Raw genomic sequence first — 20,070 nt, forward strand, 5'->3', positions numbered from 1 at the left:
ATGCAGGCTCCTCCAGGCACCAGTCCTTCCTGGTGGTCTCATCCCCTTGCCTTACACTCCACCCAGTCCTCCCCAACACCACCCTGTCAGAAAACCCTTTTGCATTCTAAAAACAGCCTCTTCCCCCCAGGAGCTCTTCCTGGAGCCCCACCTCCTGCCTGCTTGCCTCTCTGAAACCTGATCCTCCCCCAGGGAGGCACCTCCCTTGGAAACCCTGGGGAGACAGCTCTTTCTCCCTCACCTTCTCTGAGGGCCAGGCTCAGGGGGCCCGTTTGACAGGTGAAAACTTGCATTTCCCCCATGTTGCATTTTCCCCAATGGCCCAGTGTTCTTTTGAGCCATTTTGTCTTTTTCTTACATAAGTGCTCCTTGTATAGTAAAGACCTTGTCCCCTTGCTTGTCATATTATATTTTTCTAGTTTTTCATTTGACTTAACTTTGTTTATGATGATTTTGAGGTAGCAGGTGTTCTATGGTTTTACTTTCTGAGATACTTTTTAAATTAAATTAACTCAAGTAATAAACAAATATATTCTTCTTGTAAAAACTTAAAACAGTTTGAATAAACTAGTCTGTTCTGATCTCTGTCCCCAACCCTAGTACTCTTGCTCTCTGGCTGAAACCACTGGGGTCTTGAACTATTTTTTATCAAATTGTACACTCTTTACTCTTTTTATGATTTTTTTCTTTTGCATGTCTGTTTAGAGGGCTTTTTCATCCTTAGGTCACATAAATATTCACCTATATTTTCTTTATATCTAATTCTTGAGGCCAATTGTAGTGTGTTATAGTAAAGAATGTGAGATAATTAGCCATTTTTCTTCAGTGATTTGGAATATAGCGTATAGTATAGAAGTTTTCATATACGATGGGGTCACGGGTATGTTTTCTAGTATATCGGTCTGCCTTTTTTTATTGCTAGTTCCATAACTAATTATTGTAGCTTGAAGTATTCATTAGTGTGCTTCCCACTACTACCACCACGTTCTACATGTTTTTTCATCCTTGAGGTTTTTGAGGGGCCTCCGTGTTGCATCCCCCTCTGCCATACCGTTACCAACTCTTTTCCCCTCCTCTCGAAAATAAAATTCTTTTTTTCTCTTAAATTTTTTTATGAGGTACCATTACTTTTCTAGTTACCTGGGTCCAAAATCACCACCAGCTGTTTAACTCAGCAGCTGGTTAACTGGTTAACTCTTCTACATCTTTCCCCCACGCCGAAACCTATAATTCTCAGCGTGAGAGATAAACCACAGTCAAAGGAGGACAAGAAATCTCCTCCTTGTGACCCTTTCTACAGTTTCTCTTTAACTTCATTTGGAAATAAGGCCTCTGTTTGCCTTATTTCCCTATTGAAATCTTTGTTATATTACTGAATATCATTTACTTTGTTATCACTAAGGAAAAAAACTAAGTGATAAAGTTTAAACATAAGTAAAGTAAAACAACAATGGTATATTGAAGGCCATAAAGAAAAGCACAGCCTTAGAGTCTTAAATGCTGTCTTAGAAACTAGTAGTGTAGATGTACATATGGGTGTCTATTTTTTTATTTTTAAACTTCGTTTTGAAATAATTTTAGCTCACAAGAAGTTGTGAAAATAGATCAGTGAGTTTCCTTGTATCCTTCACCAGTGACCCTCAATGATAACAGCTTACATAGCCACAGTATATTATCAAAACCAGGAAATGGACATGGGTACAGTACCATCAACTATTGTTTTCCCTGGGTAACATACGTTCTAGGATTACCCTGAGAGTCCATTTGGTGAATAACCGTGCAAGACAGTTGTGGAACCAGCTGCTTTTCAGCTATCGTATTTACAGTCAGACTCCACAATGTGTATTAAAAGAAGTGAGAAGTGGAGCAAAGAAACATAGAGGGTAACCAGGAAGCTAGTGGGCCTTCTTGTCAAAGCCAGCTCTACAGAATTTCCTTATTTTCCTTCCTCTGACAGACATTTCCATGTTCCCCAAGTGGCCAACCAAAAGTTTCATGGAATAGCAGATTGCTCGTCCTGTTTGGTATGTTCTGTCCCCAGTTTTACCCTGTTTCCAGGGGAGGAGCCAGGAGTCAAGTTAGGCAGGGGAGGGAATCCATAACCTCTGCTGTTGTTTCAAGTCAAAAGCAAACCCTGTAGCCCTCCCCAGTGGCTTCTGACTGAGACAAAGGAAAATAATGTGACCGGAGCAAATTGACAGCAGCCTCCTCTGCAGCAAATGCTAATATAGCAGAGAATTTCAGGTTCTCTTGGTTGTGTAAAGTTAGTGCTGCCCTGGAAGTTGTTTACCATATAGATAATTTGGTCTTGGCCCTTGCTTGAGGCCATATTGAAAGTGTATGCTAATTATAAGGTGTCATTGATGTGACAGTGATGCACTCCAGGTTCTTTGGCTTAAAAAAAGGAAAAAAATGTAACTTTATGAAGACATCAAAGGAATTCTTTTTTTAAGAGAGAGGTCTTGTGTGGTAGGGAAAGATATATTACAGTGGTGTGACAAATTAAGTTCTGGCTTTTAGGTGGTTCAGATCTGAAATATGATTGTATCTAAGTGGGGTGTAATCTTCAGAAGTTATCCAATATGACTGACATTCTTTCCTATCACAGTGAAGACTTACCACGGATGTGCCCTGCCTGAAGAAATCACAGTAAACAGAAATTCACTTATAACTCTCAAATTAGGGCTTTAAACATTAATATTACAGAAAATTTACTCCATTTATAAGGTAACTTATTTGGTACCTTTAAAACAGTAAATTCCTGCAGAGCGTTTTAAACCATTTAATTTTTTTTAGTTAAAAAAAAACCCTTTGTTTTCACACAACTGTTTTAAATTGCTAACATTAAATTCAGCTGTATGAAAAAGCAGGCTCACTCTGTCTCTCTGTTTTTCTTTCTCTTTTTCTCTCTCCCTCTCCCCCTCCCCCTCCTCTCTCTCTCTCTCTCTCCCTCTCCCCCTCCCTCCCTCTCTCTCCCTCTCCCTCCCTCTCCCTCCCTCTCCCTCCCCCCTCCCCCTCTCCCTCCCCCTCCCTCCCTCTCCCTCCCCCTCCCTCCCTCTCCCTCCCCTCCCCCTCCCTCCCTCTCCCTCCCCTCCCCCTCCCTCCCTCTCCCTCCCCTCCCCCTCCCTCCCTCTCCCTCCCCCCTCTCCCTCCTCTCCCTCCCTCTCCCTCCTCCCTCTCCCTCCCCCTCTCCCTCCCCCTCCCTCTCTCCCTCCCCTCTCCCTCCCCTCCCTCCCCTCCCTCCCTCTCCCTCCCCTCCCCCTCTCCCTCCCCCTCTCCCTCCCTCTCCCTCCCCCCTCCCTCCCTCTCCCTCCCTCTCTCTCTCCCTCTCTCTCTCCCTCTCTCTCTCCCTCTCTCCCCATCCCTCTCCACCTCTCCTCTCTTTCCCTCTCTCCTCTCTCTCTTCTCTTTCCCTCTCTCCCCTCTCTTTCCCTCTCTCCTCTCTCTCCTCTCTCCCTCTTCTCTCTCTCTCTCTTCTCTTTCCTCTTATATTAAGGAATCTCACAGGATCTTAGATGTGGTACCTTTTTCTAGTTAAATGTGTGCATTCAAATGACCAGCAAGCAGATATTTATCTTTACAAACTATCCAATCTCTAAAAATAGTATGAAAATATAAAGGAGACTGTGCTATTTATTTATAATAATAATTGCCCATTTAAAAATGATTCCTTATTGTAGAACAATTATACTCCAATAAAGATGTTAAAAAAAAAATGATTCCTTTGTACTCGGTCACATTTCAAGCTAATAGAGCTAATGGTCTTTGTTGTTTTCTCTGGCATAGTTTAGGAATGTGCCCCTGTTTTGACTTTGGTAGCATCTTTAAGAGATTACATTTTCCAAAGTTTATAATTCTAAACTGTTACTAAAATGGCAGGAAAAGATTATTTCTAGAATTTGATTATTTTTTTAGGAAGACTGAAAATGAACCAAGTTCTAAGTAAATAAGAACAGTTCAGTAGGGACTCTCCTGGCCGTCCAGTGGTTAAAACTCTGCACTTCCACTGCAGGGAGTGGTAACTAAGATCCCACGTGCCACAAGGCACGGCAAAAACAAACAAAACAACCCCAACTGTACAGTAACTCTAAGATACCTGTTAATAAGTGCCATGAAAAAGAGATAAATTGTACTTTACAAAGTAGAATAAAAATAAAATGCTAATTAAGAAATTAGTCCCTTTTTTGCCTTAATTCAAACATAATCCTAAAATAAAAATTCTTCCTAAGAAAATGTACCCTATAAAAAACTAATATTGACTACCATTATGTAGAGTACCCTAGACCTAATAATTTGTAAGCAATTTCTTCATTGTTCATCCTTCTTAGCCCTATTACCCCCCCTCTAAAATAAAATTTTTTCTAATGACTTTTAGCACACTGGAAAGGTACTGATTGATGTGACACAAAAGCCAGGAACTCACAGCCAAAGATTTCCCTGTTTTTGCTATAAAGTCAATGAGTGCGAACACCTCTGCCCTCAAGAAACCCATAATCAAATTAGGGAAACAGTAACTAGTACACAAAACACCTGCTAAAAGCCTATGAGAGTTCAGAATAAAGGGAAGTGTAATGGGGAGCAAGTACCAGAAAATCAGACAGAGGAAGATAAAAATAGGCATTGAGGAGGGCCATTTGGCAAGTAGAAGCTCATTTTTAATCTTGATGTGTTCGGAGATGTCTGGTTATAGTGTCTGTTTTAGCCAGGAGGTACAAACATGTGGCCTGGTAATTCTGCCCCTCTGTTTAAAGAAGCCACACACCACTGCCTTTAGTGAAGTGAGACTAGTGACACCAGAGTTGACATGGCAGAAGCTGCTGCAAAGATTAATCTGATCAAATTCAGCAGATCCTACTGGAATTCTCTCCTTCTGCAGAAGTTACTATATATTAGAGTAGTGAGGAACCCAGGCCCAAATCATCACTAAAGAGAAAAGCTTCCAAAGAAAGAAAGAAATTCAAGTGACCTAGGGCATGAAAAATTAGGCCTGTCCTTTGGTTAATAATTAGGAAGTGATTTTTTTTTATTATTAGTTTCTGCTTTATAACAAAGTGAATCAGTCATACATATACATCTGTTCCCACATCCCTTCCCTCTTGCGTCTCCCTCCTCCCACCCTCCCTATCCCACCCCTCTAGGTGGTCACAAAGCACCAAGCTGATCTCCCTGTGCTATGCGGCTGCTTCCCACTAGCTATCTATTTTATGTTTCGTAGTGTATATATGTCCATGCCTCTCTCTCGCTTTGTCACAGCTTACCCTTCCCCCTCCCCATATCCTCAAGTCCATTCTCAAGTAGGTCTGTGTCTTTATTCCTGTTTTACCCCTAGGTTCTTCATGACATTTTTTTTTCTTATATTCCATATATATGTGTTAGCATAGGGTATTTGTCTTTCTCTTTCTGACTTACTTCCCTCTGTATGACAGACTCTAGGTCTATCCGCCTCATTACAAATAGCTCAGTTTCGTTTCTTTTTATGGCTGAGTAACATTCCATTGTAAGGAAATGATTTTTACCGAAGTTATTTGTGACTTTATTTTTAAGTAATACACAGATTAAAATTTTTTCAAACAGTATAAAAGGTTATATAGTGAAAACTAAAACCATTTTTGTAGGCATTTCATATAATCCTGCAATAACCTTAAGGCTTTGGTATTCTCGGTAGTTGACAAACTAAACCTCAGGCAGGATAAATGACTTATCTAAGATCACACAGCTATTATGTGGTAGAAATTGAACCCTAATCCAGGTATTCTGCTCCAAACCCATTTTGTTTTCTTCTCTGTCAGCTTTTCCTTGTGACTATATACTAATATCCATTGTGGTCTCTATCTTCCCCCCACAATCCAGATGAATCCCTGAGACTTATAGGTGAACATCTTAAATATTTTTAAATAGATCACTTAGTGTTGAAACATTTTCATGTTGTAGATAAAAATTTAGGTATCAAAGCACAGTCATTTGATAATAAAACCAACTGGACGGATACAAATAAATAATTGGATTTAAAAATAAATGGGAGGGGGATTTCCCTGGTGGCGCATTGGATAAAACTGCACTCCCAATGCAGGGGGCCCAGGTTCCATCCCTGGTCAGGGAACTAGATCCCACATACATGCCACAACTAAGAGTTTCCATGCCACAACTAAGGAGCCCTGGAGCCACAACTAAGGAGCCCTGGAGCTGCAACTAAGACCTAGCTCCACCAAATAAATTAAATAAATAAATATTTTTAAAAAAAATAAATGGGAGAAAAGACCAATCTCCACTGCATAATTCCAAATAATTTATACAGTTATTCTTACCATAGGGAGGTGGGGTATAACTCCCACCCCTTAATTTAGGCTGTGTACAGCAACTACCTTCTAAGAGTAAAACATGGAAAGAAGGGAAAAAGACTGTTTACAATGGAGAAGACTGACAAGCACTACCTCAGCCAAGCGATTGAGGTCAACATCAACAGTGATAAGTCATGTTGATAGTATGTACCCTTGACACAATGTGATGAAAATGGCACTTTACGTCAGTGATCTTCCTCCCCAAAACCCACAGTCATGAGAAAAAACATCAGACAAACCCCAATTGATAGACACTCAGGAAATACCTGACAAGTGCTCCTCAACAAGGTCATCAAAAACAAGGGAAGTCTGAGAAATTCTCACAGCCAAGAAGAGCTTCAGGAGACATGACAACTAAATGTAATGTGGGATCCTGTGTGGGATCCTAGGACAGAAAAAGGACATTACATTAAAACCAAGGAAATCTGAACAAACTGTAGACTTTAATTAATGATAATGTATCAGTGTCGGTTCATCAGTTGTGACAAACGTAAATGTTTATAATAAGGGAAACTGGTGTGGGCTATATGAGAACTCTACTATCTTACAGCTTTTCTGTAAATCTAAAACTATTCTAAAATTAAAAGTTTATTTAGGGACTTCCCTGGTGGCACAGTGGTTAAGAATCTGGCTGCCAGTGCAGGGGACATGGGTTCAATCCCTGGTCCGGGAACACCCCACATGACATGGAGCAACTAAGCCCGTACGCCACAACTACTGAGCCTGCGCTCTAGAGCCTGCGAGCCACAACTACTGAGCCCGTGTGCCTAGAGCCCGTGCTCTGCAACAAGAGAAGCCACTGCAGTGAGAAGCCCACACACCGCAACCGAGAGTAGCCCCTGCTCTCCACAACTAGAGAAAGCCCACGCGCAGCAACAGACCCAGTGCAGCCATAAATAAATAAATAAAGTTTATTTTTTTTAAAAAGACTAAAATAGAATAACACTTGGTAAATCAATTCCCTTCTTGGTGAATTGCTATGAATCAAAATGTTATATATCTTCCGTCCTTAGATTGGTGTCAGGATTGGAGTTAATATCATTAGAGAATTATCTCAATATCATTGCTAATTATCCAGCTTGAGTATGAATTATCTTGAAGGAAATGAGTAAAGTTCTTTGGTTTTAAGTAAAGAAAACCCACAAAATTATCAGAATAATGCCCCAATATAAGGTGACCCTGAGTATAAGGCAATTTCTTATCTTTCCAATGAAAAAATATTTTTACATACATATTTAAGATCATAATTTTAATAAAATATGAATTTAGAAATATTATTTCCCTCCACCTGTCCCTTTTTATGAAACAGTGTTGCTTAAATTTTTTTACATGCAACGTTGATGTCAATATTTGGCACCTAGTAGGTTGTCAGTAAGCATTTATTGAATGAATGATAGTTTGAGATCATTGAGATATATAGAGAGCCCTGGATCACTCTGTGAGGATCCACTGAAGGTTTTTGACCAGGAAGCTAATACACAAAGGTGGAGTAGTATTTAGCCTTTTCTCAGGGGAAGTGGAGATATCACAAATCTTCTGCTTAAGGGAGGCCAAGGTGTGGCCAGGTGTTGGCCTAGGGGCACAGACGGAGCCCTGACTTAGGAGTCAGGCAGATTTGGATTTAGAAACTGCTGGAAGCTGAGTGGTCTCAAGAGTCTCTCTGAGGAGGTGCCACTGAAGCCAGGACCTGAGGGTGTAAAGAGTAAGGGCAGAAGCTCTTGGACGGGCATCACACAGGCAGAAGAGACTCTACTGTCTCGGAGACAGAGGAAGGAGCCCACTGGGACCAGAGGATAGTGAGTGGGGACCTTGGAAACCATGGAAAGGACTGCATTTTTTTTTTAAGTGGAAAGGAAAAAATGGGATTGACATCTAATTTGCAGTCCTAAAAAACCACTTCCTTCTGTGAGGAGAATGGGTTGGAGGAGGAGTCAAGAATGGAATCAAGGAGGCCAGATTGGAGATAATAATTAATAATAATAATAATAGTAATAATAGCTAACACGCTGCTTACTAAATGCCCATGGACTGTTCTAAGCACTTTACATGAACCAACTCATTTAAGTGTGCTTCCTAGTTAGCACTCTCTTTCATTCTCAAAAGTACCACAGATTTTTTTTTAATACATTTATTTATTTGTTTGTTTTTGGGTCTTCGTTGCTGAGCGCGGGCCCTCTGTAGTTGCGGTGAGCGCTTTGTTGCAGTGCTCAAGCTTCTCATTGCAGCGGCTTCTCTTGTTGCAGAGCGCAGCTCCAGGCGCACGGGCTTCAGTAGTTGTGGCTCGTGGGCTCAGTAGTTGTGGCACACCGGCTTAGCTGCTCTGCGGCATGTGGGATCTCCCCGGACCAGGGCTCGAACCCATGTACCCTGCATTAGCAGGCGTATTCTTAACCACTGCGCCGCCAGGGAAGTCCCCCACAGATTGTTTTTGAAGTATAGTTGCTGTACAATATTATATAAGTTACAGGCATACAATAAATATAGTGATTCACAATTTTTAAAGGTTATACCCCATTTATAGTTATTATAAAATATTGGCTGTATTCACCATGTTGTTCAATATATCCTCGTAGCTTATTTCATACCTAATAGCTTGTACCTCTTACCTCCCCTACCCCTATATTGCCCCTCCCTATTCCCTCTACCCACTGGTAACCACAGTTTGTATGATAAATTCCAGGAAACTATGAATCAGCCAATTAACATTTTCAGAGGGCCTTGATAGTTGGAGTGGTCAGTCTCCTCTACCCATCATTTTCAAACCATCCTATGAAAGCCACTAACCAAGACAACTCTACAGTACAATATGAAAGTAGGAAAAACTGTGGAATCTCATCTCTAAACTTCCTGAGGCCCTTCCTTTTGTTCCCTTCTGTCTTAACCCTGTCTCTTGGTTCTGAGTTTATGTGGGCATTTCTATTTGTCTCTTTTTCTCAGTGTCTTTTTTTTTCCCTTTAACTCTCTCCCTTGAGTCTCTTTCCGTTTGTCTGTGTTCTGTGTTTCTTTCCTCTTTACCCTCTTTGCCTTCCCCATTCCCCCTCTCTATTCTCTTCCCTTCCCCTAATCTCACTCATTCTTTCTTCTTCCCTCAACTGGCTGGTGAGGTACTGGCATGTACAGTGAATCTGTTCTGCTTAATATATAAAAATTGATATTGACTATTTCCACTTAAAACTAATTAAGGCTCCCAAGAGCCAGTGTACTCCTTCCAAAATGCTTCTATAGATGATTGTCACAAAGTATTTTAAATCTTTTTATCCCAGTTCCTGCATTCACATCTCTGGAGGAAATTTACCTAGTACCCCACTCAGCTAACTGGCTTCTTCCAATCCCCACACCTTCCCTTCTCACTCCACCACCACCTGCCGACTGCCTTCTCTACTTTAGGTCTGTCCCCAGCTCCTCTGCTGGACTGCACCTAAATCATACCAGACCACATGTTGAGCCAAGTGTCTCTCATTCTTCCATAATGTTTGTTTTAGTTTCTTTCCTTTGTTACCCTTCTAAGGCTTGATACCTTACAAACTATTGCTTTTGCTCTGAAGCTTATTTTTAAGCTGCTCTTACTTTTACGTATGAGTGCTTCTTTTGCCTGCCTAGTTCCAAATAGCGGCTACCAGGGACAGCTCTCTTCCAAGCAGAGGCTCCCTTCATAACGAGCGTTCCTTTGTGTTCATCCTGCATATAAATCACCAGGGAGCTTTTAAATGAGAAAAGACCTGGCTGACCCAGAAGGTGGTATTTATAAATAGTCCTCCAGCCCCCGATCCTTAAAGCTTGTCCACCTAATCCTCTCCGCTCTCAAGATTGGAAGTGACTTGACCTTTGAGTCTTAAAACTCAGGCTCTTTTTCTTTAAAAAATCTGGTTGGCAAAAAGCTGTTAAAACAAAAATGTTCTCAGCAGGATGATGATCAGTCATCAGAGCTTGCCTTTCATTTCCAACATTTTTAGCCAAATATGCTTCCTCTTCTGTGGACCAATTTTTCACATTGTTATTATTTTAAGACACTTACCTCAGTAATTTTTATTTCTTTTTACTGATAGGCTATCACGGATTTGTATTTTTATGATTTAGAAAGCTGTTCCCAAATGACTGCATCTCTATCATGAACTAAGAGCCTTCCTTTTCACTACTAAAATCACAGAACTTGGAGGGGCTCTAAGTAGCCTCCATCCCAGCATCACTGGATAGAGCTCTGTTATATTTCCCTAATGTTGTATTATTTACTGAAGCTAAAATCTCATAGGTTTTTGTTAGGATTATGAAATGAAGCACATGCTATAGACACTAATAGATAGTGTCTATTTACCTAGTACCCCACTCATCTAACTGGTTTCTTCCAATCCCCACACCTTCCCTTCTCACTCCACCACCACCTGCCGACTGCCTTCTCTACCTCAGGTCTGTCCCCAGCTCCTGCACTGGACTGCACCTAAATCATACCAGACCACATGTCTGATTAGGGTACATGCAGGAACTGCCTAATTGTTGAATTGGCCAAAGATTTTTTTTTTTTTTTTTACTATATTTCCCATAAAGATAATTAAGTCCTTAATCTGATTATTTATAAAGAGAAGAGATGCTTATATTAGACAAACCATGTGTTTTTAGCAGCCTCTCTCCCTTGTTATAAAATGGAGGAAACTTAAATTCACTATCCACTAACTATCAGAGAGAATACTCTAATTTAAGGCTGTTTTCTTTTCATCCCCTGACAGATTGAAGAGTAAGTCCTGGTCCCAGGCTTTTCTTTGCTGACCTGGGCCAGGGGTAGTAATGCTTTTTCTAGAAGCTACTAGGTCTGATCCATCTGTTGCTTTGTGGGGAGAACCCCTTCCCCAAGGCTTTTCTTGCAGTAGTTTTGCTGGAATGTCCTACTTGCATGTGAGCCTGGAACTTTAGAAGTAATTTTAGTTCTGTTATTTAATTTAAGAAAGTTTGGTGTCCAGTGTGGCTGTATTTGTACATAAGAGACTATCTGTAGAAAAAGAATAAAAAATGTGTACACAGCAGGTTGAATAAGTATTGTGTCTTCTAAAAACCTTGGGCTTATATGTCTAAGGCAATTCTGTTTAGATCAGCGCTCAGCATGGACTTGCTAGAGCAGTAGTATCTGTTGTTTTATTTCTCCAGTTGGGGAAGCTTTCTCTTAATATATGGAGACTCTAGAATGGGTAAGAATATGTGTAGTAATTAGAATTATAAGACATGGCCTAAGCAAGTATGGATACTTCTGACTTGCTTTTGGATTCCGTTGTTAAAAAAAAGTGGAGTGTAGAAATATGAAACAGAGGAGAGAAAACCACGTAGGTACAGCAGAGCAGCAGTATTCAGCCATACAATGAGCATACAAGGAGGGTTTGTTAGGATTACACACACACAGAGGAGAGTAGCACAACCAATACAACTTCAAAGCAATGGTGGGTTCATGTCGGGGGACAGTGCACAAGCAGACCAAGGGCATAGGAAGCTTAGGGTACCCATCACATTCAAGGCACACTCCTGGATAACCCTTGGTTCTCTTTTGTGACTTTTTTAATATAGCAGCAAAACTTAGAAGGAATCTCTCCAGAGGGTTAAATGTAGTACCATTATGTACGTAATGATGCTAATCAACTGTGTTGTTCAGGGTTCTTCACTGCAAGCTACCAAACAATGGGAAAGGCCCTCAAAGGCTCTCTGGTGTTTTCAGAACTGACTGCATTTGGAGGAACAGGGGAAACACTGCAGAAAAGGTGGGGTTGGCACTACCTGCTGCCCCACCCTGAAGAAAAGCTGACTTTTCCTCAAATCCTTGTGTGACTACAGCTTCAGGGCCCCAGGTGTCCAAGCCTAGGTCACGTGCTTGCCCCCAGCTGCACCATGACCTGGAGAGAAGGATCTGGATCTTCTAGTTGCTGTAGTGCAAAGCAGTCACTGCCTCCCATGGGGGAGAGGAGGCTGCAGGGTGCTGGTTGGGAAGAAGGTTTGGTTGCTAGACAGCAAAAAAAAAAAAAAAAAAAAAAAAAGGCATGTAAACTGTATCTATCCGAAGCTCAGTGTCTTTACAAATATTAACCATCTTTCTCAGGCTCAGCCAGCATGCATGGAGAATATTAATTTCATTTTCCTTTAATGATTTGTTCATTGTTTTTAAAAACAAAGACAAAAACACTTGGGACTATCTTTTTAAATTTAGTCTTTATCAAAGTTGTATGTGTACATCATTTAGAGTCATAGTTCTACCCAGTTTCTAATGAAGAACAGCATTCCATGTGCTCCCATTCCTATTCTCTACTCCCCAGAGAAAACTATTTTCAATTCTTTCTAGCTGATTTATTTGGTATTTATCTTGATATTTCTAAATAGCACACTGTGGTTATGTCTTAATGTTTCCGTTTTGGGCATTATTTATCAACTTCCCACGATGGAAATGAGTTTTGTTCTTTCTCAACACTTTATGCTTACTCACACATACACTCTCTTCTCCTTCCCCCATCCTCCCAGGATAATTGTATTGGATCCATAGCCTGTGTTTTTATTAGCATTACATCAACACTGTTTGCAATGAAGCCATGTAGTATAATGTGACTACTACTTTCTCCCAGTACCACCTTTGATTTTTCCCTGATGTTAATAATTGTTTTGGTTTTTTAATTCATTTGCTTCAATTTTCTATACTTCTCACTGATGTGACCCCCAGATCTCCCCTAACTGAATAAATCCTCTTTCCATATAAACACATTAGATATTCTATGAATTTCATCTTTTTTTTAAAATTTCATCTTTTTTTTTTTTTTTTGGCTGCAATGGGTCTTCGTTGCTGCGCGCGGGCTTTCTCTACTTGCGGCGAGTGGGGGCTACTCTTCGTTGCAGTGCGTGGGCTTCTCATTGCAGTGGCTTCTCTTGTTGCGGGGCATGGGCTCTAGGCATGCAGGCTTCAGTAGTTGCAACAACGCGGGCTCAGTAGTTGTGGCTTGTGGGCTCTAGAGTGCAGGCTCAGTAGTTGTGGCGCACGGACTTAGTTGCTTCGTGGCATGTGTATCTTCCCGGACCAGGGATCGAACCCATGTCCCCTGCATTGGCAGGAGGATTCTTAACCACTGTGCCACCCGGGAAGTCCAAATTTCATCTTCTTAAAAAGAAATCTCTTCCTAAGTGTTCTGACTTGCTCCTGTCTGGACCCTGGACCAGTCACCCTCCAGGCCTGCTAAGGAGCTATTGTCTTGGGGTCTCCTTCAACATCACTCTAAGGACCCCTTTACCTGTCTCTTGTTTTAGATCCCTTGCTTCCTCAATTCAGTGTCATCCTCTTCCTTGGTCTTCCTTGTCATTTTGAAGGAGCATGCTACCATTCGTTTCTTTTTTTTTTTTTTAATTGTTTATTTATTTTTGGCTGTGTTGGTCGTTGCTGCTTGCAGTCTTTCTCTAGCTGCAGAGAGCAGGGACTGCTCTTCGTTGTGGTACGCAGGCTTCTCATCGCGGTGGCTTCTCTTGTTGCGGAGCATGGGCTCTAGTTGCGTGGGCTTTAGTAGTTGTGGCCCACGGGCTTAGTTGCTCCGCAGCATGTGGGAATCTTGCTGGACCAGGGATCAAACCTGTGTCCCCTGCATTGGCAGGCGGATTCTTAACCACTGTACCACCAGGGAAGCTCACCATTCGTTTCTTGAGAAAGTAAAGGTTTTTTTAGTTTTAGGAATCATTTCCTTGAGAATTTTAAAGACACTGCTCCATTTTTTTCTGTCCTCCAAAGTCCCTGTTGAAAAGTCTCATTCATTCTGATTTTGACCCTTTGCGTAACAACTTATTTTCCCTCTGGAAGCTTCTCTTTAACCTTGATGTTCTGAAAGTTCACAATGATGTGACTTGGGCCCTTGCTGGACCTTTTCTTGAATTCATTTGTTTGATGACTTCCTCTCCGTGGTGTTTTCTGTTCCTTCTCAAATTCCTGCTAGTTAGATGTTGGACCTGTTGTACTGATGTCCAGTTTTTGCATCTGTACTCTCCTGTTTTCTATCCTTGTAGTCTTTTTCTTTTTCTTTCTGAAATAATCTCTCAACTTTGTCTTCCAACCCTTGCATGGAGTTGTTTGGTTCTGCTATCAAAATGTATATTTGGGGCTTCCCTGGTGGCGCAGTGGTTGAGAGTCTGCCTGCCGATGCAGGGGACACGGGTTTGTGCCCCGGTCCGGGACGATCCCACATGCCATGGAGCGGCTGGGCCCGTGAGCCATGGCTGCTGAGCCTGCGCGTCCGGAGCGGAGAGGCCACAACAGTGAGAGGCCCGCGTACCGCAAAAAAAAAAAAAAAAAAAAAAAAGTATATTTTCCTAGAGTTTTTTTTGTCCTCTGAACATACTTTCTTTATTTAATTGGTATTGTTGATGCATTTATTGTATGATGAGCAATACAGAAACAAGAAAATATAAATATGTAAGTTAGAAGGCATTTTCTGACTGAAAGAGATTATCAGTTGACCACTCTCAAAAGTTGTAACTTTGAGCCAAAGAAAAACCACCTAAAATACACAAAATTCAATGGTATACAATTTTTAGTACAGTATTTATAAGGATTATGTTTTTTTAAAGATTTATTTATTTTATTTTTGGCTGCTTCAGGTCTTAGTTGTGGCACACAGGATCTTCTTTGAGGCATGCGGGATATTTTATTGCGGTGCACGGGCTTCTCTCTAGTTGTGGTGCATGGGCTCCAGAGCGCATGGACTCTGTAGTTGTGGCGCGTGGGTCCCAGGGCACATGGGCTCTGTAGTTTGTGGCACTCGGGCTGCGTAGTTTGTGACACTCAGGCTCTCTAGTTGAGGTGCATGAGCTCAGTAGTTGTGGTGCACTGGCTTAGTTGCCCTGCAGCATGTGGGATGTTAGTTCCCTGACCAGGGATCGAATCCATGTCCCCTGCATTGTAAGGTGGATTCTTTACCACTGGACCAGCAGGGAAGTCCCTGTAAGGATTATGTTTTGCTGGTTGTTTTTGTGTTTGTTTTTAATGCTCATTTTTAAAAGTTTGTATCTTCCTCTGTAGTCTTTTTTTTCCTCTAAGTTGCTTTTCTTCCTCTTTGTTTTGGTCTGTCTTTCATAGTAAATGCTTTCTTGAGTTTCTAGTGATCCTTGGTTATCTTCTCATATTTAAGAGCAGGCCACTAAAAAGCTACTTGAGAGGTCTGGACTTGTGAGTAAAGCTTATGGACTGTGATCTTCACTATAGGGCAATCTGCCTGAGTCATTTACTGGAATTTCTCTCATATCTGTTTCTTTAGGTCTTTTATCTTGGCTGGTCATATTCTGTTGGAAAATTTTAAATTTTGCACTGTTCATTTTCTACCTCTTTCTTGCAATTTCTAGATGTGTACAGTCTGAGTTCTCATGTTGTAGACAAAAATATCTCCCCTGGGTCTCTGCTTTTTCCTTTAAATGCCTTTTGTACTCTCCTAAACATTCTTTTTTTTTTTTTTAATAAATTAATTTATTTGGCTGTGCCCGGGTCTTAGCTGCAGCATGCAGGATCTTCATTGCCACATGCGGGATCTTTAGTTGTGGCATGTGGGATCTAGTTCCCTGACCAGGGATCAAACCCAGGCCCCCTGCATTGGGAACATGAAGTCTTAACCACTGAACCACCAGGGAAGTCCCTCTCCTACACATTCTTATTTGCTTTCTTGGCACTTAGCAGTTAGGCCCACTTGCTAAAAAATAAACAAGAGCTGATAGGAGCAAATCTGAAACACCTAGAGTACAAAGTAGGAGTCACTTCAGTGCCTTGTTTTTCCTTAATATATTGATCAGAAATTGGATGAACCTTCGGGATGCTGAGACAGGGAAGATACTCTGGCAAGGAACAGAAGACCTGTCACTCCCTGGAGTGGAGCATGAAGGTACTTTCCACCCTTTGTCTGCACAGGGCTGATGATGCAGAGCAGGCCTAGGCATCAGGGAACTGAGTTAATGGAGACCCAGCAGGCATAGCATGTCAGTCCACATGGTGCTGAGATGTCTAGTTTCTTTCTTATGTTTCTTTCTCCTACTTCCCAACACCCACCTCGTGCTGAAATTTTAGCATTAGAACATATCCTAAGATACAAAGATCTCAACTTTTTTCTGAAAGAAAATTTGTGTTTTTATCTCCCTGAAATAAAAGAAAAACCAAGGGAACAGAATAGAAAGAAGGTTCCCATTCAGCCCCTTTCCTGATAAGAGGAGCTGGGTAAGGCCTTTAGATGCACGAAATCTATTGTTCCTTGAAGATCTTTCAGTCAAATGCACTGGACCAGTTTTGGACCTCTGCCTTTAATTAAAGTGTAATTCTGTTACCAAGGCATTTTATGAAATTTAACATAGATAATGTACGCTCTAAATCATCTCTAAGAAGCTCCCAGAAATGCTTTCAATATTTCTTTTTCTTTACCAGCCCGTGTTCCCAAGAAAATCCTCAAGTGCAAAGCAGTGTCTCGAGAATTGAACTTCTCTTCAGCAAAGCAAATGGAAAAATTCCGCCTGGAACAAAAAGTTTTCTTCAAAGGGCAATGCCTCGAAGGTATTCTGCTGCCAACATACCTGAAATCTGGGCTTAGGGACAAAATCCGGACAGGGCCAGAAGTCAAGACCCAGTGAACTAAAGCACTGCTTTGATGATATTTATTTTGCAGCTCAGTTTGTGATAGGGTTCCTGCACCCTGGCAGACTGGGGAGCCCTGGCAAAAAGAAGCAAAAACAAAGCTGGCAACTACAAGGGGCTCTGAGCCCAACAAAAGGGTTACTGACCCTGGAGGGCCTGAGGTTGGTGCCTGCTTTGTCACTGGCGTGGTATTATAACATGGTCACAAGGAAGCTGCTGGTTAGGGCCTGGTACAGTGCTCTCCATACAGTCTTGTACAGATTTGACTGGCAAGGCCACTGTGCATTGAGTTTTTACCATGAAGTCTAAGAGTGTACATATGTGTCTTAGAGCTGAAATTCCAAGTGAAAAGGCCTATTCTGTACTTCCGTTTATATAATTTACATCCAGCCTACTTCTAAGAAAATATTGCTGGTCCTAGTCCTTTAGATCCCAGAGCATAGGGAGCAGGCCTCTAGTATGGTTCAGGGGACAGCCTGAAGGGGGCTTCCATGTCCTTTCTTTTGCCTCTGGCCTGGGCAGTTTCTGATGGCTTCAGTGGTGGTTCTTCGGGTAGGAAGAGGCTTGCTCTAAAGGATGGGGACATAGAGCCCTGAGACTCTGCCCAGGGCGCTAGCTCACCTGCTTTTCCTTCTTCCTTCAGAATGGTTCTTCGAGTTTGGCTTTGTGATCCCTAACTCCACAAACACCTGGCAGTCCCTGATAGAGGCAGCGCCCGAGTCCCAGATGATGCCAGCCAGCATGCTAACGTGAGTGAGCGGGCCGCAGGAACTGTGGAGGTGTCTAGAAGCAGGAATTCCAGGCACGTGGGACTGGTGGTCCCATTCAACAGGCAGGCAATCTAGGTTGAGAACAAGGGTAAAAGAGTATCCAGGGGTATCCGAAGTTACAGCTTACTGACTTTTGTCATGTGAAAAAGACAGTGTGATAGAATGGAAAGAATTAAAAACTTCAGATTAAACCTTTAGACTAAATTCCTGATTAACCCTGACTAGCTGCTGTGTAATCTTGGACAATGTACTTTACCTCTCTGGGCCTTATTCTCCTCCTCTCTAAATGTAGAATTAATAATTCTGTCTCACAGAGGTATAGTGAGGATAAAATGAGATGATATGGAAGGAAACTGGCATATAATATATATTAAGTCTATGCTAATTTGCTCCCTTTCCTTACTATGAAACTTCTGGTACTCTGTACTTTGAATAGCCTTCATTGGAATCTGGCAAAGTCCTAATTCTGTTTTAGAGGATAATGTTTGGTTATAGTTTTTCAGAGACTAACTTACAATTTTAATAGATGTGCTTCCAGCTCAAAGAATAATTAGTTTGTCCTTTGTCCCCAAAAGTCAGTCAATAACTGCCTACCTACCATTTTTCTCTTGGGAAAAGATTTTAATCTTTTAAAAGCTTTAGCAATATTGCCTAGTATTATTCACACAATATTGCCTAAAATTATTCACACAGATAATTGTGCAATATTGGATCATCTCTTTAAACAGGTCCTTTATGAAAGCCACATTGAATTTGTAAATAGAGGTTATTTATTTTATAAGTCTTGAATAGATTTCTAATTTGTATAATAGTAGGTATTTTTATATTCCATCAACCAGTCAGATCTTGAGTTCCTTATTTACCTATTTTATAATTAATTACTAGCAAGAAGATATCTGCTGGATATTGATTACCCTGGGAAAGAACAGTGTCATATGTAGAAGGGCATTTTTTAGATTTTATTAACCATTATTTGACTTATTCTTGTCCAGGCCTGATTTCTTTCAGGTATGAACACCACTAAGTCTGTGATAACATATTTAGGTTATTTAAGTTATGTCTTACTTTTTAGAACCCCAGAGTAGTACCACTGTTGCCTTTAACTCAGTACAAGAGTAGTTTGATTTGGAAACACTGAGATAACCACCAAGAAAAATGAAATTGCACACTGTATACAATACAGGTGTATTGTTTGGGGTTCTTAAGCCGTAAGCCATAGAAACTGACTCTGGCTTACAGGACAGCGTTGAAAGGGTAGGGCTGAGACCTGAGAAACTCTGAAAGATGCAGGTGACAGGAACTGTGGATGGTTTCCTCAAGGAGCAGCTGTGGGAAGGATCTTGCTCAGGGGAGAGAGTCTGATTGGCCCAGATTACATCCTGTGCCCACCCCTTTGCCAGGCGAGGGCGGGGCCACTTGGTTGACCCATGGACTGGAGATAGGGTGGCTCCCCAAGAGAAGAACAGAGTGCTGTTACTCAAAGTGAGGAGAATAGATGCAGGACAGGCCAACCCCCAGCTGTCCACCAGAGTAAGTTTATAGGAAAAGATATGTCCGCAGGTTTCCATGTGAATCAGAAAGTCAGTCATATTTATAGGCACCCCTGTGTGCAAAGCACTCTAAGGGCCTTAGGTATCCTGTGGATTAAGACATGCTCCCTCTTATGATTTCTGAACTTGAAGAAGACCTACCTAGTCACATAAGTTAAATGCCATGTTAGACATCTAACCCCATATGGACACAGATTTTAATATCCCCAAGCCAAGGTTATAGGTGAGTGCATGTCCACAAGCCCAGCAGACCCAGATTGAAACCACTTTGTGGAAATGAGATCTGTTGTCTAACACGCTCACTCTTTCGCCCTCTCTTCTTACTTGTAGTGGAAATGTTATCATAGAGACAAAGTTTTTTGACGACGATCTTCTTGTAAGCACATCCAGAGTGAGACTTTTCTACGTTTGAGAGAAGAATATGTGTGCATTTCAAGAATTCATTTTTTTAGGGGGAAGGAGGAAAGTGTTTACTTTTTTCCTCTATACATTTGATTTTTGACACTTCCACCCCTAATTCCCTCTACGGCAAAACCCACCTGCGGCCAACAGGGGACCAGCTCTGTGTAGGTAACCAGATGGCTTTTTTCTCTCAAGCCACCATCTTCGACTGACCAGATTAAACTCCCAATCCCAGACCAGGGCAGAGGGCACGCCTCAGCTCCTTCTTGGAGTAGACACGGGGACAAACACATACCACAAGCTGTTCCCGTCACCCTCCCTGCCTCCTTCTTGGGCCCTGCAGGCAACACATCTTCCTTTGGCCCCTGGTTTTGGAAAAATTCAAGTTCCTGACCCACGTT

At 41.6% G+C, this 20,070-nt stretch overlaps 1 protein-coding gene across 1 annotated transcript in view; it reads left to right on the forward strand.

Moving 5' to 3' along the window:
• Positions 1–19,717, forward strand: part of PDE6D (phosphodiesterase 6D) — a 45,399-nt gene extending 25,682 nt beyond the window's left edge. Inside the window, exons 2-5 of the mRNA XM_079710590.1 lie at positions 16,119–16,207; positions 16,741–16,866; positions 17,591–17,696; positions 19,598–19,717. Coding sequence (XP_079566716.1) covers positions 16,119–16,207; positions 16,741–16,866; positions 17,591–17,696; positions 19,598–19,679 — 403 coding nt within the window. The 3' untranslated portion in view covers positions 19,680–19,717. The remainder of the gene's footprint in view (positions 1–16,118; positions 16,208–16,740; positions 16,867–17,590; positions 17,697–19,597) is intronic.
• Positions 19,718–20,070: the final 353 nt, after the last annotated feature.

This window comes from Hyperoodon ampullatus (assembly GCF_949752795.1).
Source record: "Hyperoodon ampullatus genome assembly, chromosome: 8".
In the NCBI taxonomy this organism is placed as follows: Eukaryota; Metazoa; Chordata; class Mammalia; order Artiodactyla; family Ziphiidae; genus Hyperoodon; species Hyperoodon ampullatus.